This window comes from Pinus tabuliformis, chromosome 6 (genome assembly GCF_031772625.1).
Source record: "Pinus tabuliformis cultivar Carrire ecotype Pingquan chromosome 6, CPIR1, whole genome shotgun sequence".
Taxonomy (NCBI): Eukaryota; Viridiplantae; Streptophyta; class Pinopsida; order Pinales; family Pinaceae; genus Pinus; species Pinus tabuliformis.
The window spans coordinates 266,957,050-266,975,645 of record NC_142292.1 but is presented as its reverse complement, the minus strand read 5'-3'; the positions used below and the strand labels follow the sequence as shown (position 1 = coordinate 266,975,645).

Below are 18,596 nucleotides of genomic sequence, written 5' to 3'. Positions count from 1 at the left end.
GTGGACCCAACATCCTGAAGGGAACCTGAGGAACCTCCCCCTTATCATCTCCTGGGGGTTATGGATCGCAAGGAACAAAAGCATCTTTCAAGACCAAATCCCATCGGTGGAAAGCATAGCTATCGGAAGTGCGTCTATCTTCACAAGCATCCCTGAACCCACCCACGAGGAGCTACCTCGCCCGATCATAGAAGAGAATATCAGGGAAGGGATTCCATGGGCATATTTTGACGGGGCCTCCAGCCAAGACAACAAATGTGGAGCAGGGCTGATCATCCATCTAAACCCCCATAGAAGCCTCAAAGCCTCAGTGGGCTTAGGGAATGGAACCAATAATTTCGCCGAGCTGACAACCTTAAAACTCCTCCTTTGTTGGCTCATTCAACTGGGCATATCCACGATTCAGATCTTCGGGGACTCTCTGAACATTGTCAAATGGTTCAATGGATCAAGCAGATGTCAGAACTACATGTTATCATCACTTCTAGAAGAAACCATGCATTTAAAAACCCATTTTAACATCATCTCTCTATGTCATATATACAAGGAACACAATGATGCTGCAGACCAGCTTTCTAAAGAGGGTCTGCAACAAAATATGGGCTGTTGGCGAATAGAGGACAAAGAGATGGATGAGATCCGTGTGTCGGATCGTCCACCATATGTACAAAAATTTTCCCTTTGAAGCCACAGCCAGGGCTTTGGCACCTTTCTTTTTTACAGTTTTCTTTTCTTTTAGTTCAAAACAGTCGCTACAGACACTCTTTAAACTTCTTAAAAAACTCAAAAATGCATAGCTGACTCATTCCTGTTTGGGTTGTTTTCCCTTCTGAGGAGACCTGAGAATGGTTCAGCCAAAGCAGTAAACTTTACAACTGGAAACAGTGAATTGTTTGGTTAAGATGCACAGGAAACTGATCGTTCAGCAGGGGGTTTCTCCGCTTTAAGGAGACCTCGAACACAAAACTGATCAGTGAACCGGAATCAGACTCTCGAGATGGCAGGAGGGGGTTTCCCTCAAGCAAAATCTCAGCAACTCTATGACTAAAAATCATACAGTCACCTGAATGCTCAACAACATATACAATGTAACTTTTTGTCTTGCAATGAAAAGTTCGATTTTTTTCTCGGAAAAAAAACATAGAGATGTCCGTAGTCAGCACATACCACAAATCAATAAGCAAAAACACCTTGAATGACACCCGAAAGTCTTTATTATGATTGAAAAAATAGTTCCCAGTGGGGCAATAGTTACAAAGTTGCTTCTAGCCAGAGATCAAGATGACTAGAGTCTCAAATGACTCTCTAATTTATAGATAAATCATTCAAGTGGAAAAATAGCGGCTAGTTTGTTTGATCCTTGTCAAAATAATATTGGCCATTGATAGACACTTCAAGATCTTTTAATCTTGGCCCTTGATTTTTTATTTTTGAGGAATTTTTGAATTTATCATCTAATTCCATTTTAGTTAGCTCAAAACTAATTATTGAGAGCTAATTTCCTCAAAAAATTGACTTTGACTTAACCACCAAGATCCAAGGGTCCAAATTTTCTTGAAAAAGACAATATTGCCTTGGTGGAGGACTTTTAAAATTTTACTTTTTTAAGACCCACGAATTTTTCCATTCGGAGAATTTATTTTCCTAAGACATTTTAACTTGACTCTAATTAATTAATTTTTTGGCTTAAGATTTAATTTAATTTTGCCAGAAAAATTAATTAATTTACACATGAGGGGATTAATTATTTTTTGAACTCTCTAATACATATGATTTTTCATTTACAAGACTCAAAGAGAGAATGCACATTTGTCTTAGACCCTCAAGACACATAACCCATCTGCGACACAATATGATCTAGTAAACCAAGTGATTTGTAATAAAATAATTTAGCCAATTAGCTTAAATTATTCCCAAACCACTTTTACATCAAACTCGACTAAAACACTAGGACTCACTTAATAATCTGACAATAAATTTCACCCTAGATTTAGGGGTTTAAGCTGGAGGGATAAAATTCTTCTGATTAGCTGTGTCGAAAAACACAGGTAATCAGTGAAGTTAAAAAACCTCCTAGGATGGAATTCATCATCAAATTATAGGCTTACCTAGGTTGTTACATAGACTCAAGATTTTACTAAGATCATTTACGATATATAACTTGCGGAATGGGATGACCATGACACATGGACTGCTAATATGTGATCCGATCCTTGCTGAAAAAAGTTTGTACTTTCGCTTCCCTAGAACTTTGACAATTTGAGTGTAACAGGAGGTAAGAAGAAGAAAGATCTTGGCAAAGTGAAGTGGTTCTCTTGTCATCAGTTTGGGCACTATTCCATCAAGTGTCCAAACAAGAAGAAGGAATCCAAGAAAGATTGCGTGGCAACATCAACAAAGGTGGAGGAGATAGCTTGCATGGCAAACTTAGTGGCTAGTAACATGTGGTATATTGATAGTGGATCATCCTTTCATATGACTAGGGACAAGGGTTATTTCAACCAATTAAGAGAGAAGGATATGCAGTTTCATGTAGAGATGGGAGATGATGGCAGGTACCTAGCATAGGGCGTGGGTATAGTCAAGTTTGAGAGGGAATCCGGAAAACCTCTCTACCTTAGAGATGTCATCTATGTCCTAGGGTTGAAGAAAAACCTAGTTTTAGTCTCAAACTTGGAGAGCAAAGGGTATGAGGTTATCTTCAGCGGAGGGAAGGCCTTCTTCAAGCCTCTCAACTCCGGAGCAGTTAAGCAGATTGGAGTTAGGGTGAAGAACCTCTACAGGCTACAATTTGAGATAGTCATAGCCTTGAGTAGCAGAAAGATCAGTGCGTGGAGATGTGACCTTGGGGAGCTTTGGCACAGGTGTATGGGTCACTTACACCATGGAGCACTAAAGATTTTGAGGGAGATTGCTACAGGGTTACCATAGTAGAGTGCAAATTAGCATGACCCGTGCAAGGGGTGCACACTTGGCAAGTATGCCATGACATCATTTTCCAGTAGAGACAACAGAGTCAAGAGCATCTTGGAGCTGGTACACTTGGATCTATGCAAATCATATTCCTCTCCATCCCTGATGGGATACAAATATTATGCCACCTTTATTGATGACCACTCGAGAAAGACATGGATCTTTTTCATGAAGAAGAAAGATCAAGTCTTCTCGAAGTTAAGACCATATAAAGCAAGGTAAACAATCTAATTATTTAAGTGACTGAGATCTAATCTCCAACATTGATCTAAGTGGGTTAGGATTTACTCTTAGCCCTCTATCACTTTGGAGATTAGGGATTTGGCTCAAAGGAAAGTATAATGAGAACGTAAGGGAGAGGGTGTGTTGAGTTTTTAGCTCGGAAGTACTTCTAGCCTTGTGTCTTGACTCTTGATTGGAAGGACCTTGATTTGCCTCTTTAGGAGTTTGCATGTGACATGTAGAGTATGCAAGTGAGTTACACGCACACGGATGTGTTGCATGCGACATGCATGAGATGTGCATGTAAAGCAATCTAAATTTATGACTTGTACTTGAATTTAGGAAAGTTAACTAAAGTTAAGTCACTTATCTTCAGTTAATTTGACGAGCTAATTTTGGTTTTCAATCTTAGCTTATGAAAGTTATAAATTGAGCCTAAGTGTTGAGGCTAAGACATAACAACAACACAAGATTGAGAGAGGCTTCTCAGTGAGTGTGTGCTGGGTCTGAGAGAGTGTAGAGAGGCCGGTGACCAGTTTTGTAATCTGTATTTTGTCAGTTGGGCCATTATTCCAGGACAAAAGCCAAGTAAGTTCTGTGATTAATTTATTAATGAAGCACTTCTGATTGGGAAGAAACCTGTTTATGTGTATGTGATTCAGATTGAATAATTTTGCTTTTGCTAAATATTTTTGGTTAGGAACTTAGCGTGTATTCGTTCAGTTAATAATTGCTGGGAACTGAAAACCGGGTGCTGGGTTCGAGAAATTTTAATAGCATGGAGACACATTATTTTGATGAAGTGATTTTCTCATGAGTGAGAGGCTTGAGTGACTAAGGAGAAAGAACAAAAGTGTGCAGCGGATTTTTGGAAGAAGAATTTGTGTGAGGGCTGAGAATCTTGAGTGGGGCCGAGACTTGGAGGAGAGAGAGCAGATGTAAAACCTGAGCAGGCAGAGACTGCAAGAGAGGGCTGACATTTCTGGCAGGTGGGCTGAGATTTGGAGGTTGAGTTTCCATGAACAGGATGAGAATTCCAGTGTGCAGGCTTTATGGCGAGGAGGGCTGAATTCTTGCAGGTACAGGCCAAGATCTGCTAGGGCCAATTCATCTTCCAGAGAACCCATCTTTCAGGGGCCGAAAATCTCAGGGCCAAATTGTAGGTTCTAATATTATTGTATTTTCTATATAATTTTTCTGTGGGTCTAGGCCCTAAAATTTCCATATATAATAGAAAGTGAAGGGAGATTTATTGGACAGAATTTCTGCTGTCTTGTGGTGATTTCCTATCTAATTTTAATTGCATATTTTATTTCTGAAAGTTGGGAACACCAGTATATTTATTTTCACAGTTTCAGAATTAATTTGAGTATAGATTTCAGATATAAATAATTGTGAGGAAAATAAATCAGATCTGGCATTAAAAGTTCAACAAAGACATATCTTAAATCATGCAGCTGTGTACCTTTTGGTTATGCAACAGTCCACAGGGATCAATATGTATCTTCTTTTACTTGTGTCTTTATTTCTCCTTTGTACAAACTCTAGAGTTTAGAACGTTTTAAATTTTGATAGATGTCTTATTATTACTATGTAGCTTTTAAAAACATTGAAATGTATGCATATTGTATTTACTGTTTAGAGTCAGACTTATGTTGAGATGTTTACAATAGAAATGAATTTTGTTACACATTTTATTCTGTAGGTTTTCTTCCAACATAATTTCTAGGGAGTAAAGGGATTTATGGTAACTATGTGGATTTTTGCTATTTTTAAAGGTGAATGGAGAGATTTACAATCACGAGGATTTAAGGACAAAACTCGGATCTCACAAGTTCAGGACTAGGAGTGACTGTGAAGTTATTGCCCATCTTGTAAGTACAGTTCTACTTGTAATATCTGTCAGTTGGTTACAATGGGAGACCTTTGAATGAAGGCCTTTTTCTCCAACTGTGTTGTGAGTCAAAGTCCAAAATGTCGGAGTTAAAGAAAAGTGTAATGTCACAGTCTTTAGCTTGTAACCGAGTATATGTAAGCATCTTGATGACATCTGCTTGTTTGATTTTGGTATCTTGATAGTATGAAGCATATGGGGAGGACTTTGTCAACATGTTGGATGGAATGTTCTCTTTTGTTCTTCTGGACACCCGTGACAATAGTTTTATTGCTGCTCGAGATGCAATTGGCATCACACCCCTTTACACGGGCTGGGGCATTGATGGTGTGTTATTAGAAGTTATTTAATCAGTTCTCTGCGATTTTTGGATTGAAGATTTATGGTAAATTTTGATATGGTTTTCAGAGACTAATTTATATTAAACAGCACTTCTATTTACCTTTTTTTTCTCATTTGCAGGATCAATATGGTTTGCATCTGAAATGAAAGCTTTGAATGATGACTGTGAGCGCTTTGAGTGCTTTCCTCCTGGACACTTATACTCCAGTAAATTAGGTACTTTCAGACACTGCTGTTTGGATAATGCTTTTAACATTATCTAATATTCAATCATCTGTCTGGTGACATTTGGAAAACTTTCTTTTGCTTCCCACGATGCATCAAAGTGTGGATCAAAATTTTATCAATTTGCAAGGTGGTGATGAAATCAAGATGGATCAAATACGTCCAAAGACAGGGAGAAAGTTCTACTTTAGTTACTTATTTCTATTAACTCACATGCTAATAGCCTGTTGGAGTATACAATACGACTCACATAAGAAAAATTGAAGGCCTGTACGGTGTTTTAAAGGACATGTTGTGTAACTTGAATCATTTATATAGTGTCTTCTATCAGATGTTATGTCTTTGTTCAAAATCTGGTTTTAATATATTGTCTGAATAATTCTTGCAGGAGGCTACAAAAGGTGGTACAACCCACCTTGGTACTCCGAGGACATTCCCTCAACCCCATATGATCCCTTGGTTTTGCGAAAAGCATTTGAGCAGGTATACTGCAGATATTTTTGTACTTGTTATGCTTATGGGAGACTTGTATATTCTTTAATTCGAAACTTCAAGTTCCATTAAATTTATTTAATCTTCTCTTAATAGTTGATTTATTCTAAATATCCATGTTCAAATTTATTTATTATTTTCTATTTGCAATCAAGTCCAACTTACTCTTTCACTTTTTGTGACCTTCCATTTAAAGGTTGTCAGATAGGTTAGAAATTTTTGACATGATATTATTTGAGTTTGCTCTAGATTACTTATATATGATAGAAATGAATGGAGTCCTTTGAAGCCACAAGCTTGCGTGGGAGAATCTCATATCATATGTTCGTAGTTGCATTGAATACTAAACAAAGTAGGTTGGCTATCCTATACCATTGGTTTGAAGCATATTCGATACCATGTAAGCAAGCTTGCCTTGACTAAGATGTACCTATATGTAAGTGTGTATATATGGATGGATGGAAATGGCATCTTATGTTACATCAGAAAACATATGCGTCTTATCTAAGTTACCAAAAGCACAAAATAGGAAACATCATGATAATGACAAGATGATGCGAAATGGGGTTGAGAAGATCGCAGAAAATAAAAGATGACACCTTATTTTTATATTATATATAGAAAAAACCTAAAAATTACATATTGCTTTTTTTCATATGTAAATTACAGAATTTTTGTATTTTTTCCCCATATCACCTCTTTTGGACACAAAAATAGACATGATTGATGAAATTAAAATTTAGACTTTAAATCTATCTAGTGCATCATGTTTGCAGATAAAATTAAATCATTAATGTACGCCATTGTAAAAATTTCAAAATTTTTAGAATTTTCATACATGATAAATACGCTACAATAGCTAAAATATAGTCTATTATAAAAACATTAGAAGTTAACATGGCTATTAATAAGGAACATCATCGTCCAAAAGGCTAATCTTATGCCATGTCTAGGTGCCACATATTCAAGATATCTACAAAAAACTTGAACCTTCATTAGTTCTAACTTCTACTACACTACCCCTTTACCCATGACAAAGATCAACGTCTACTTCAGATGTCCTATATATCATCCTCAATGATATCAAGTGGCAACACATCATTGTTGTTGTCCATGAATCCCAAACAATAGCACACCTAATAGTTGCCTGACTTCAATTCATGTTTTGCTCGTGATAAAAGATGGAGGTTTGAATGAACATGTTCTAGCTCCTTTGCCTCTTTGTTGTGTTGTTTGTTAATCGTCACTAAATGGATGAACGCATATTCACTCTAAGAAAGATAATTTTCCTCTTGCAACACCTCAAATCGAGTTGTTGCTGCTATAGTGTCCTCGAGCTGTTGCCATTGTAGTGTCTTGACCCCAAGTTGTTGGAGGTATGGTGCGTCAACCTTAAGTTTCAAAGTGTGCCCCAACAATGATGGCATTGTAGCCCTCCTAATGAGATCTTATTCTTTCACCTGCGCATAGTTGTTTTTGATTGATCATGATGATGCTGATTCCCTTTCATCTTGGTTTTGATTCCTTTTCTCCTCCCTCTCGTGCTTTTGGTCAACCCTCAGTCCATTCTCTTCCCTGTTGTGCTTCGGGTCGAACCCTCATTCCATTCTCCTCCCTCCGTGTTTTCCCTAGCTTCTTCGATGTTGACATTTCCCACCCCTTTGTCTTCCACCACCTTTTACGACCTTGAAAACCTCCCTGTTGACAGCCTACTTGATGCACTCCCTCTTTGCTGTCATCTTTCACATTCTCCTCCCTGTTTATTTTCCAGGAGAAATCTGATCTTCTAAACTGATAATTACTTTCCAATGATTTCTTAAACCAGTTGTTTTATGTCACATAAATCATTAGCAATTATACATAGAAAATCTCAACAGTAATGCAATAATGACGGTAGGATCATAAAGAGACAGCCAAGCACACAAAGAGACACATTTTTTTCCCCTGGGAAACCAAACTCGGGAGAAAACCCAACAATCTTTTCTAGGAGATATTGTTCAATTCAACAAAAGTACAATCTGATATTTCCAGTCAAACTTGGTCAAACAGACCACAGAATTCAGTGCAGGTCAAACTGGCCTAAATTCGGCCTCTGCAGCTTGCCCACAAATCCGGTCAACCATGAGTCAACAGGCCAAATTTTGGCCTCCAGCTGCTGTCCGGAAGCTCGGTCAGCTGCCTTAGAAATTTGGTCAAACTCTCCAGTCAAAGCGTGGTCAAACTTCCTCAGATAAACTCAGTCAAATAGGTCCGAATTTTGGTCAAACAGTCTGCTCTGAATTTTGTAGAAAAATATGCTTATGCAGCCTACCCAGTTCAAGTTTTTGCATGCTTTAATGCCCAAAACCCATCATAAACATATTACTGATATATACATTAATTTTGCATTTGACTTGAAACAAAGAACTATACTACTCTGTTCTCTTCACCAACTGATACAAGAACTAATTGCAAGCTTACACACTCAGAAAATAAAGACAATCGTTTTGGTCTAATGACCCTGGAAAAACCCACAAGGGGAAAACCAGTTCTAAGGAAGGATTTTATTGCTGCTTAGATAAATTTGTACACAGAGAAAAGACAACATATCTCTTCCCTTTAAGAGTATCTCTGAGACCCTTTTTCAACTGAATTCTGTACTAATAATTCTTACACACAATCAGCTCTGCTCCAGCGAAATTTTGGCCTCTTGACAGTTCCTTATGCACAGGAAATTAAGCCACTTGAGAGTCACAATTTTCCCTGAAACATGGGCTTGTATTGTAGCATATATGCACAGACTTTTACTGGCTGTTACCTCCCAGGAATGTGAGCTGATACGCTTTCTAAACAGATCCAAATTCTCACTGATACATTCTTTGAACAGGCCCGAGATTGTCACTGATTCACTCTCTGAACTGGCTTGAGAATCTCGTTGACAGCCACAGAAATGCATGTAGGCTGACGGAGAAATGTACGAGTTGCTAGAACGCTGGCCCAAGCTGAGATGTAACTGGACTGGCTCAGAAAAGACCTTGGACCTGTGTGCAACAATGAATGTGACTGCCTCCTTAAACTTTGAGCTCCCTTCTTGGCTTGAACTCAGTCTCCAAGAGATTTGAACTGCTGTGGTCTTCTTCCTTGTTCTGCAAACTTGCCTCCCTTCTCTCCTTTGCTCTCTTTTCAATTGCTCTCATGAGAATGAATGCAAAAAGCCTTTCCTTTTCCTTTTTGTGTTCTCTTAGAGAGGGAAAACCTAAATATAATGATCAAGGGCTGAGATTATATCTCAACCAATGAGATCAAGTCCCCCACTTGATCCCCTTTCTCATGTTTTCCCCCACTTAAAGAACTTCTAGTCACCTTTTCAATGTTTTGTACCATGTGTGTTTTTTCTCTCATAAAGTGACTTTTAAAATATAGAAGTCACTTTTTACATTTTCTCCCTAAAGTCACATTTAAAACATAAAGTGACTTAAATAAAAGGTGCCTAGCACATGTACCACCTCACAAAGTGACTTTAACCCATGACATTAATATAACACATAATGTCACATGATAAAAGGTCATTAATGTGTCTTCCTAGGCCAAAAGGATAAATGCCTAGGAAACACTTCCCTGGTACCATTTTTCTTAACACTCCTTCTTACTGAGGAAGTTGTTTCCCACCACTCCATCTTTATCTTTGAAGTGGATATGCTCACCCTTTGGTACCATCCTGTCACCCACTACTCTTGCCATATCGCCATCGAACCTCTTTGGTGGTCTACTCTCCCTCATCAACTCATGTGCTTCCTTCAAGGTACCATAAATCCTTCTCGACTTCCTCCTCCCTAAAGAAGTCTTCCGCACAAGTGTGGGAGGCTCATCTCCATCCTCTGACACTTGTGGCCTTGATGAAGATGCCCCTGTGGCTTGTAGTGATTTTGCACTTAGAGATCCAGCACTCAGATATCCTGCACTTTGTGAACTTGTCACCCCAGAAGCCAGTAATCCTCCTGACCTTTGTAAACTTGTACTAGTAGATCCCGAAACCTGTAGTGTGCTCCCCTGCCCAGGAGCCTGCTGCTCTACACAATCACGTTCTTGTGACCTCCTCTCGGTCCTAGCAAGCTGAAACTTGAACCTGTAAAGTATCCCCTCACGGACACCAATCACTCTAGTAGATGCTATGCTAGATACCGCAGGATATAACAACACTTGTTCATCTCGGAACACCACAACATATCCCTTGTCCTCAATACAGGAAACCGATATGAGGTTCCTCCTCAGCCCCAGTACATAAAGGACCTCCGTCACATTTAGAGGTGGCAATGACTCCCTTTGAAAGGATACATTCCCCACTCTTGCTGCTCTGACCCTAGTGTCATCTCCAAGCACCACCTCCAAGTCTAAACCCTCTGTAAGACTCGTAAAGTGCTCCCTCACTCCAATCATATGGCTAGATACTTCACTGTCTATAAGCCAACCATTCGTGGATATAACACTAGTGGCTAAGCTCAACACCAATGCAAACTTTGTATCAAACCTCGAGGCAAACTCTTCCACCTCGGTTGTGACGCTGCCACATCTTTCTTCTTCTTCTCCTTCTTCTCGGGACACTTAGAAGCATAGTGACCCATCTCCCCACAAGCAAAGCATCTCACTTTGCTCATGTCCTTCTCGAACTTCTCTTTCTCCTTTTGTTGCGCGACCCCACTGGTGGACCCCTGCTTCTTCTTCTTGCTCTTAATCGCAAGGGCAACATTCTCCTCCTCATCTCTCCCACCACTCTGTCTCCACTCTTGGCACTCCTCTTGGTCTCCTCCTGGATGAAATCATCCCACAACCTCCTCCAGTCTGGAAAATGCTCTCTGGCCACAATGCCATGTATGAATCCATCCCACTGCTAGGTGAAACCATCTAGTGCAATCTTAACCAACTGGTCCTTGGGGATAGCCTCTCCCACTGCAACCAACTCATCTCTCATCTGAGAGATCTTGGTGAGGTATGAGGTCACTATGTTGGTCTTGGTCATCTTGGTTCTTCTTAGCTTCTGCCTCAACACCATCTTCTTGTTCTCATTGGAGCTTTGGTGTAGTGTGACTAGGGACTGCCACATCTCGTAGACAAACCTCGTCACGGTCACATGAAGAAATAGGTGGTTTTTGATGGCATCAAGAATGATTCTCTTCGCTTTTACATTCTTCTTGTTCAAGTCAGTCAATTGAGCAGGTTCTGTATGAGGTTGCACGACATTCTCCAAAATGTCCCATGCCTCCAACTCCTCAAACAAAAACATCATCCTCTCCTTCCAAGGGCCAAAGTTATTTGCCCCTGCCAATCTGTCCTCCACCCTTATATCAGTCGCCATGACTCTCCAACCAATAAGAAAATTTCAGATCTCTCATAGATCTGCTCTTCCCTTTAGGAGTGTCTCTGAGGTCCTTTTTCAATTGAATTCTGGACTGATAATTCCTACACAGAGTTAGCTCTTCCCCATCAAAAATTTCCGCCTCTTGACAATTCCTTGTGCACAGGAACCAATAAGAAAATTTCAGATCTCTCATAGATCTGCTCTTCCCTTTAGGAGTGTCTCTGAGGTCCTTTTTCAATTGAATTCTGGACTGATAATTCCTACACAGAGTTAGCTCTCCCCCATCGAAAATTTCCGCCTCTTGACAATTCCTTGTGCATAGGAAATTAAGCCACTTGACAGTCACAATTTTCCATGAAACTCGAGCTTGTATTGCGACATATACAAAGGATTTTATTGGCTGTTACCTCCCAGGAATGTGAGATGATACGCTCTCTAAACAACTCCAAAATCTCACTGATACATTCTTCGAATAGGCCTGAAATTATCGCTGATTCACTCTCTCTGAACTGGCCCGAGAATCTCGCTGGCAGCCACAAAAATGTGTTTAGGCTGACTGAGAAATGTATGTGCTGCTAGAAAGCTGGCCCAAATTGAGATGTAACTAGACTTGGCTCAGAAAAGACCCTCGGCCTGTGTGCAGCAATGAATGTGACTGCCTCTTTAAACTTTGAGTTCCCTTCTTGGCTTGAACTCAGCCTCCAAGATCTTTGAATTGTTGTGGTCTTCTTCCTTGTTCTGCAAACTCATCTCCCTTCTCTCCTTTGCTCTCTTCTCAATGACTCTCATGAGAATGAATGCAAAAACCCTTTCCTTTTCCTTTTTATCTTCTCTTAGAGGGGGAAATCCTAAACCTAATGATCAAGGGCTGAGATTAAATCTCAGCCCATGAGATCAATGGTTGAGATCAAGTACCCCACTTGACCCATTTTCTTAGGTTGCCCCCCTCACTTAAAGAACTCCTAGTCACCTTTTTAATATTTTGTACCATGTGCACTTTTTCTCTCATAAAGTGACTTTTAAAATATAAGTCACTTTAATATTAAAAGTCACTTTGTACCTTTTCTCTCTAAAGTCCCATTTAAAACATAAAGTGACTTTACCCCATGAATTTAATATAACACATAATGCCACATGACAAAAATGTTATTAATGTGTCTTTTCTAGGCCAAAAGGATAAATGCCTAGGAAACACTTCCTTGGTACTATTTTTCTCAACAAATTTTGGTCAAACTGCATAGAAAGTCTTGGGCAAACTGCCTCAAAACTTGGTCAAACGGAATAGGTCAATGCTGGTCAATGGACTCTCAAATGAGCTCGGTCAAACTTAGGTCTTCCTTTCCTTCTCCTTTTCATGTGTGAACTGAAAACAAATGTGTATCTTATGATCTGAATTGATGCCAAATGAAGGAGGTCGAATGCCAATATATAGTGGTCAAATCGAGTGGGTCTTGACCAACAGTCACACCCATTCATCTGGTGGGGTTGACCTGTCTCTTTGCAGCCTACATGAGCTCAAAATTAATAATTTTCTTTCTTTTAATTTGGCTGACTTGAATACCGACCATATCCACCAAAAATCAACACTCCCCATCATATCATATCCATCCTCCCTAACTCTTTCTTTTTCTTCAGAGTCACTAACTTCAACCCCCGATTCTTACCACCATCCACTTTCGTCATATACCACCCTCATCATCTTTGTTTGCCCCTAACATAACCCCATCTCTAGCTCTTGCTTACCTCCATCTAGTCTCCAATTATAGACAAATTGGAACATTTGAAATAGAGGCTGAATTTAGTTGCAACAAAAAAAAATAAAAAATAAAGAATCAATCCACAAACTACTAGCAAGGCCTTGGAGATGGATTTCCCATATTGGACAACATAGATAAAAGGATTCCACTATAGAGAATGGAATTTATTGACACTGAAAACAACAAACTCCATTAGAAGTTGCAATCCTCAAGCTGCTGATTTTGAAAATGAAACTCTTGGAAAATGTGCACTTTCAAAATCTTGGTTGGGTAACCTTCCAGTTTAATCTAAAATATTGGACATTAGAAGCTTGCAAGAGGAGATGAAATCATAGTAAAACCTGTTTGAACAGGAGATACAACCACAACAAAAAAGGTTCTAATTCTTGGGTTCAGGTGGTGCAAAAGAGGGAGCAACCCCCCCCATGTTTGTCAAGGTAGAGGAGGTGATACAAGCCAAGATAATCGAGAAATGCCTCCATTGAGATAATGAGCTCAACCTTGAGTATGGGGGCTCCCATTCCATCCTTAGTCTTGCTGAACTCTCTACAATTAGGCAGCTCCTTCCTTAACTACACATTGGGCTTGAAGGACCTTAACCTTGAGTGTGCTACATGGGCATCAACTATACACTTTTTGTTTGTTTCTCGACATTGAGATATCGATTTGGAACCCTTTAGAGTCTAGACTAAGACAAAGGATAACAAAATATAAAGAATAACCTTGATAGTGTAAAATGTCATATTTGAAGAATCATCCGAGCTTAAATATGAAGTTGGCGTATGCAACAATGAGAAGAGGGGATTACTTGTATTGAGTGGTTGAATATTCGATATAGGAGGGAATAAAAAGGTTTAACTTGGCATGGATTGTTGTCCAAGTAATTTGAGAATTTCAATATTTTGGAAGTTTGGGAATTTGGGAACTCAAGAACTTAGGATAATTTGGGAGTTTGGAAATTTGAGGAATTGCGGGGCTTGAGAATTTATAAGGTTTAGGAATTTGAGAATTCTACCCTTATGAGGGTGATGATATATGAGATAATAATACTTGCAAGATTCTATATCTGCAAAATAGAGAAGTTGATTAAGAAAATGTTTTTCTTTTATGTTGTTGTCAATTAAAAACTTTAATAATTAAAATTGTAGTGTGAAGAGGGGGTGTTTTGAGTATAACACTGCCCATATGCCTAACATAATGAATTGTAATAAAGGCATGTTACATAAGTGCACTTAATTTTTATTTATAATACACATTAGTTTAACATATGATCCAAATCGGATCCATAAACGACTATCATAGAACCATGACTGTATCGGGACGAAACAAATCCTTGAAGAATCCAAAACAACAATCGAAAACACCCTGAACCAGTGGCCATGAGGCCCATGGAGACTGCACAAGAGGTCGATGAAGCCCCTGGGAGCCCTGGAATGGGAAAAGGAGCTAATTTTCGATGCGTGCTTAGCGTTAACACGCATCGTTGGGCAAACAGGGCCGAAATGGAGAGCCTTAAGCACTCGGTCACGTTGGGAGCCAGAGGACCATGGGCGGAGAAATGAAAAGCGCCATTGTACGAAGGTGGGACCCACAACCTGGAAACCGGCGGTTTGATCGGGGGTGCCCTTGAACGGTAAGCGGTTTTGGAGGAAAGCGGAGCGATCACACTCAGCGATCGACGTGTGGCAGCGGAGGTGAGAGAAAAACCGCCGTGATCGCGCATTATCGGTCGAGCAAGTTAACCGCGCTTGACGTGCGAATGACGTTGGATTTGGAGGAGCCCAGAGTGGACGGCTGAGATTGCGTCCGATAGACAGATCGGAATTGACAGGGAATTAAGCCGTGATTTAAGGGGGATTTGGAATCCGTTGACCGCCACAGTGGAGAAAGCAACGAATCGATGAGCGGACTGGCGCAGTTCCGATGGAGACACGTGGCTACTCCCCGAGCGTTCATGCTGACGTTGAACAGGGAATTCCAAGCACGCAGGCGGCAGGCGAATCGACGTAGGCGGGAGAGGAACCGAACAGGCTGAGGATCGAATGGCTAAAGCCATGAACAAGACAGTGAACAAGGATTGGGAGAGAGAGAACGAAGAGTCCAAGCGACCAAGAGAGACAGTGAATAGTGAACCTTGAGAGGAGGACTGAGCACAGAGAGCAGTAAAGCCAAGCAGAGGAGACAGAGGGCCGAGCTGACCACAGGCAGCGTCGAGCACTAGAGAGCTTGAAGATTCAAGCCTTCCCATAGAGGAATCTGTCTGGATTGAGCATCACAGTTGGCTCTTTCCACTGTAGACCAAGGGTCACAGAGCTGGTAGGTAGAATAAGAGTCTGTGTACTCCGAGTGGCTTGGGGAATCCAAGAACCACCCTACCAAGCAAAATATGCTTCAGGAGAACTCATACTGAGTCCCTGCATTGTAATTTCTCTGCTGAAAGACACAATAAAACAAGGCCACCACTGAAGTTGGACCGGAGACGTAGCCCTGGAGAATAGGGTGAACTCCTTATTAAAAATTGCTTGTGTCTTTGTGTTGCTTACTGCATTTCTCTGTTGTCTTTCCATTTAAAATGTCTGTGTATTGGCAATCTGATCGATCCGTTGTTTCAATAACACAGAACACAAACACCAGCACATGAGTCTGTTATACCTTTTGTTGATAAATCTTCAATTGAGGTCACTCACAGGGTGATTTTCAGATCAACATATGTGATCAAGAAAAGACGACTAGGTTATGCAATGTTGAAATTTGGTACCGGAGGACAGGTGGTTCCCTAAGGCTTTGATCTTTGGCCTAGGGAAAAGTGTCCAAAAGAATTTAATTTTTCTCCTAAAGTAACTTTATAATTTTTTATAAAGTTAAATCTAATTTGAAAGTGACTTTAAGTGATAAAGTTACTAAGTCTAATTTTAAAGTGACTTTTATAAAGTCAATGAAAAATTAGAAAGGAAAAGTGACTTTGGAAATAAATGACTAAGTGGGTCTTTATTAAAGTGGGGTGAATTAAAAAATAGAAAGTGAGATTTAAATGAGCATTTAATCTCAGCCATTGATCTAAATCTATTTCAGCCATTGGATTTAGGGATCACCCAAAAGTCATTTAGGGTTGGGTTAAGGGAGGAAAAGGGGGAAAAGATCATTCATTCTTTCATGAGCAGATTGAGAGAGAGAGAGCAAGAGAGCTAGGGAGATTTTTGGACAAGGAGGAGAAGGAGGCAGCAGCTTGGCACACATACCAAGGCAGCATTTAAGCAAATCCTTACAGCTGAATGTGCAAGCAGTAAAAGGCAGATTTTTCTTGAGCAAACAGCAAAAGGCAGATTTGTTTTTGCACAGAAATCGAGGCAGCTGATTTTCTGCACAAAAATCGAGGTCCGTACAGCCTGTCCGTACCGTCCGTACAGCCGCCCGTACCGTCCGTACAGTGGCCGTACAACATTGTGTTGCTGTTTGGAAATTTCTGGTGGGCTGTGAGGCTCAGAAATCGAGATAAGTTGTAAATTTGTTTGCTGATTTTTGCTGAAAATTTCTCACTGTAAAAAGGCATTTCCAGAAATAAAGAAGAGCTCTCAAACTGGTTTTCCCCAAGAGTTGTAGGGGGTTTTTCCAGGGTCAAGTTGACCAAAAATCACTGAGTTTAAATGTGTTTTAATGGCTGTTTTTAATTGCTGATTTTTATTTCTGCAATTTCCAGCACTCTGAAAAATTTCCAGAATTTGTGTTTTCAGCAATATATATATATATATATATATTTTTTTTTTTGTTATCAGTCTGTTAAATGTATGGCTATGGGAATGGGCATTTAACTATATGAGAGAAATAAGGTGAAACTGAAAACCGGGGTGGGAAAAACAGAAATTTTTTACATGGTATCAGAGCTTGAGTGCTGAAGGGCAGTTTGGGACAGCAAAAGGAAAAAAATACAGCTGCTGATTTTTTCACTCAGAAAATTCCAGCAAGCTGATTTTTCATAAACAGCAGTTTTATCTTTACCACAACAGTGCTATTTTTTAGTTTTAGGACAGCAAGATGTCATTGGGATTGAGGGTGGAGGATAGGTTGGATGGGCATACAAATTACAGCGTTTGGAAGGAGAGAATGCAGAGTATCTTTGAGGAGGCAGAAGTCTGGGATATCATGGTGCATACAGCACAGCACCCTGTTGTTGTGCCTACTGATGCTACTCAGTTGGCAGCTTATAATAGAAAGAACAACAAGGGTAAGAGGCTGATTCTAGACGGAATCAAAGACCATTGCATTCCTCATGTGAGAGGAAAGAGCAATGCCCATGAGATGTGGACAACATTGTCCAATCTTTACCAGAGTACCAATGAGAACCGGAAGATGGTCCTGAAGGAGAAGCTGAAGAACATTAAGATGGGGAATGATAGTGCAGCTGGATATCTCACAAAGATTACCAATGTGAGAGATGAGTTGGCAGCGATTGGAGAGGCCATTCCATCCACTGAGTTGGTGCGTATTGCAGTGAATGGCCTCCCCCGTTCATGGTTGAACTTTGCTGATGGGGTTTGTGCACGTGAGACCCTTCCCACATGGGAGAGGTTTTGGGATGATTGTATTCAGACAGAGATCAGGAAAGGACAGCTTGGGGCAGCCAAGCCAGTTGAGCAGGATGAGGACGTAGCACTGGTGGCAGGAGGCAAGAAAGGCAAAGGGAAGAAGCAGGCTTCCACAAGCGGTGGTGGAGGCAAAGGCAAAGGTAAAGGTAAACAGGGTAACTCACAGAAGGACTATTCCAAAGTGAAGTGTTGGAATTGTCAGAAGATGGGACACTATGCAGTTGTGTGTCCGGAGAAGAAGAAGAAGAAGGGGAAGAACCAGGACGTGGCAGCTTCAGCTAAGATTGAGGACTTTGCAGGTCGTTTTGACCGGGAGTTTGCGTTCACTACATGTGAGTCCTCTAGTGCAGGATCACCTGCCACACAGGTTCAGAGGGAGCATGCTTTTCCCTCGATTAGCGGAGCATCTACAGGTATCTGGTATGTGGACAGTGGGGCTTCACGTCACATGACAGGAGTCCGGGAGTACTTCTCAGAGCTTTCAGAGAGTGGCACTGATATTGAGGTAGTACTCGGTGATGACAGAGTTGTTAGAGCAGTCGGGGTGGGTACACTGACATTTCAGAGGGAGTCCAGACCTCCCTTGAAAGTGTCAGATGTTCTTTATGTGCCAGGGATGAGGAAGAACCTCATATCCGTCTCAGCTTTGGAGGACAGAGGATATGAGGTACTGTTCAGGGGAGGACAGGTGTTGATGTATCCCAGGGGCACTCCAGCTGATTCAGCTAGAGTGATAGGTGTACGCCATGCAAAGGTGTACAAGTTTGCATTCT

General features: G+C 40.4%; 1 protein-coding gene across 1 annotated transcript in view; it reads left to right on the top strand.

Annotated features, from left to right (window-relative positions):
- LOC149258392 (asparagine synthetase [glutamine-hydrolyzing] 2-like) overlaps positions 1-18,596 on the top strand; it is a 300,044-nt gene that overhangs the window by 39,494 nt on the left and 241,954 nt on the right. The window contains exons 3-6 of the mRNA XM_089415256.1: positions 4,974-5,069; positions 5,275-5,416; positions 5,552-5,647; positions 6,045-6,139. Of these exons, the coding sequence (XP_089271382.1) occupies positions 4,974-5,069; positions 5,275-5,416; positions 5,552-5,647; positions 6,045-6,139 (429 nt within the window). The remainder of the gene's footprint in view (positions 1-4,973; positions 5,070-5,274; positions 5,417-5,551; positions 5,648-6,044; positions 6,140-18,596) is intronic.